This window comes from Sphaeroforma arctica, assembly GCF_001186125.1.
Source record: "Sphaeroforma arctica JP610 unplaced genomic scaffold supercont1.3557, whole genome shotgun sequence".
Classification (NCBI taxonomy): Eukaryota; class Ichthyosporea; order Ichthyophonida; genus Sphaeroforma; species Sphaeroforma arctica.
In genome coordinates this window covers 1,851-3,307 of record NW_014037001.1, presented here as the reverse complement: position 1 = coordinate 3,307, position 1,457 = coordinate 1,851, and the positions used below count along the sequence as shown (strand labels likewise).

Genomic DNA, 1,457 nt, shown 5'->3' with positions numbered 1-1,457 from the left:
ATATATTTATATATATGATGGAATTGAGAAATATTCATAGTGTAATAGTATATGTTTAAACGTACGCACATATACAGCACACACACATACAGACACACACACACACAATCACTCACACACACACATATATATATATGTATATATATATATATATATAAATACATACACACACACACACACAAATAAAACAACTAATATAAGTAGTTCAGATTCGTAAATTACGATTTGTCGCTATGATTGTATTCATCTGTTTACTATTTATTGATAGTAGATTGCTTCATCACGCGTTACTCGCAACAAGATGCCTTAGGAGGCTGAACAGGACCATCTGTGCTGATTTTCAGGTGTATCTGCTTCTCCTATGTCCAGCTATTAAAGTAGTCTCTGTCCGATAACTTATACTTGTTTTTGCTGTTTACCGTGGGACCGCTCCATGCCGAAGTGTCTGTTGTTTCGAGCGAAAGAGATTGCTCGGCTTTGTTGTGCACAATTCTACCCACGTAAGCTCTTTGATTCAGGGATAAACTTTGCTTACTAGATTCGTACACTGCCCCTGGTGAAGTAGAGAGCTTTAAAATATAAGTTTACATTGAAAGTGCAATTCAAGATACATAGTCGAGGTCTGAAGGATAAGAAAGGGTCTTAAATGTGCTGATACCTATATTTCGCATCTCGTGCCTGAGTATCCTTATAACGCATACACGAATACACACAACGATATTGAAATAATGAATCTGACATATAGTGAATTTGACATACCAGGCTCAACAATGTGATAGTCGTTGTCGGACATGTGCTTATCGATGATTTTGATAGCTTCTTTCAGCACAGCTTCCGCGATCTGTGCTCTTTGTTTCTCAGAGAGATCGATAGATTTCGCGAATTTGAGCTCTAACGTGTCAGTACCTTCTATATACGCTACGTCAATGGCGGCTGTCGCTATAGCTGCAACACCTGCTATTGCTGCCTCACTAGCTAATACAGCAGGAAGGGCCAAACCAGCGGTGAGGACAGTCGCCAGGGTTGTTATCGGAAATAGTGACCATTTTAATGCGTTCCAATTTACTGAAAATGCCACATACGCACGTTCTGGAGTGTCTTTGAGAACTGATACCGTTGAACCCATTGTTGTATCTCCGAGATCGGGATATTTATGTGTGGTTGTAGAAAGTAAAACGAGAACATCACCAACGAAAGAATATTAAGCTGCTTTTATAGCGAAACGACACTGGGCTGTAACATGTTGCGCCCAGGTAAGGTCACATCTTTCGAATCTGCAGAGGAGCGATGAATTCTCTGGGTCGTATGAAAGAATGAGCTATCAAAGAATCCATTCGTCACCACTCCCCGCACAAGAGCTTGGCCAATATGTGCCTGTCCATCATGACATCATCCAGCTTTCGACATACATATTTACAATCTAAAGGCCATGAGTCCGGCTCTGAGCTTGACCATGT

At 40.5% G+C, this 1,457-nt stretch overlaps 1 protein-coding gene across 1 annotated transcript; it reads right to left on the bottom strand.

Moving 5' to 3' along the window:
- Positions 1 to 249: 249 nt before the first annotated feature.
- Positions 250 to 1,192, bottom strand: SARC_13657 (hypothetical protein). Its single transcript, XM_014292213.1, has 2 exons — positions 760 to 1,192; positions 250 to 553 (listed from the first exon to the last, which is right to left on the bottom strand). Exons 1-2 carry the CDS (start codon positions 1,124 to 1,126, stop codon positions 360 to 362), a joined length of 561 nt encoding a protein of 186 aa, XP_014147688.1. The 5' UTR covers positions 1,127 to 1,192; the 3' UTR covers positions 250 to 359.
- Positions 1,193 to 1,457: the final 265 nt, after the last annotated feature.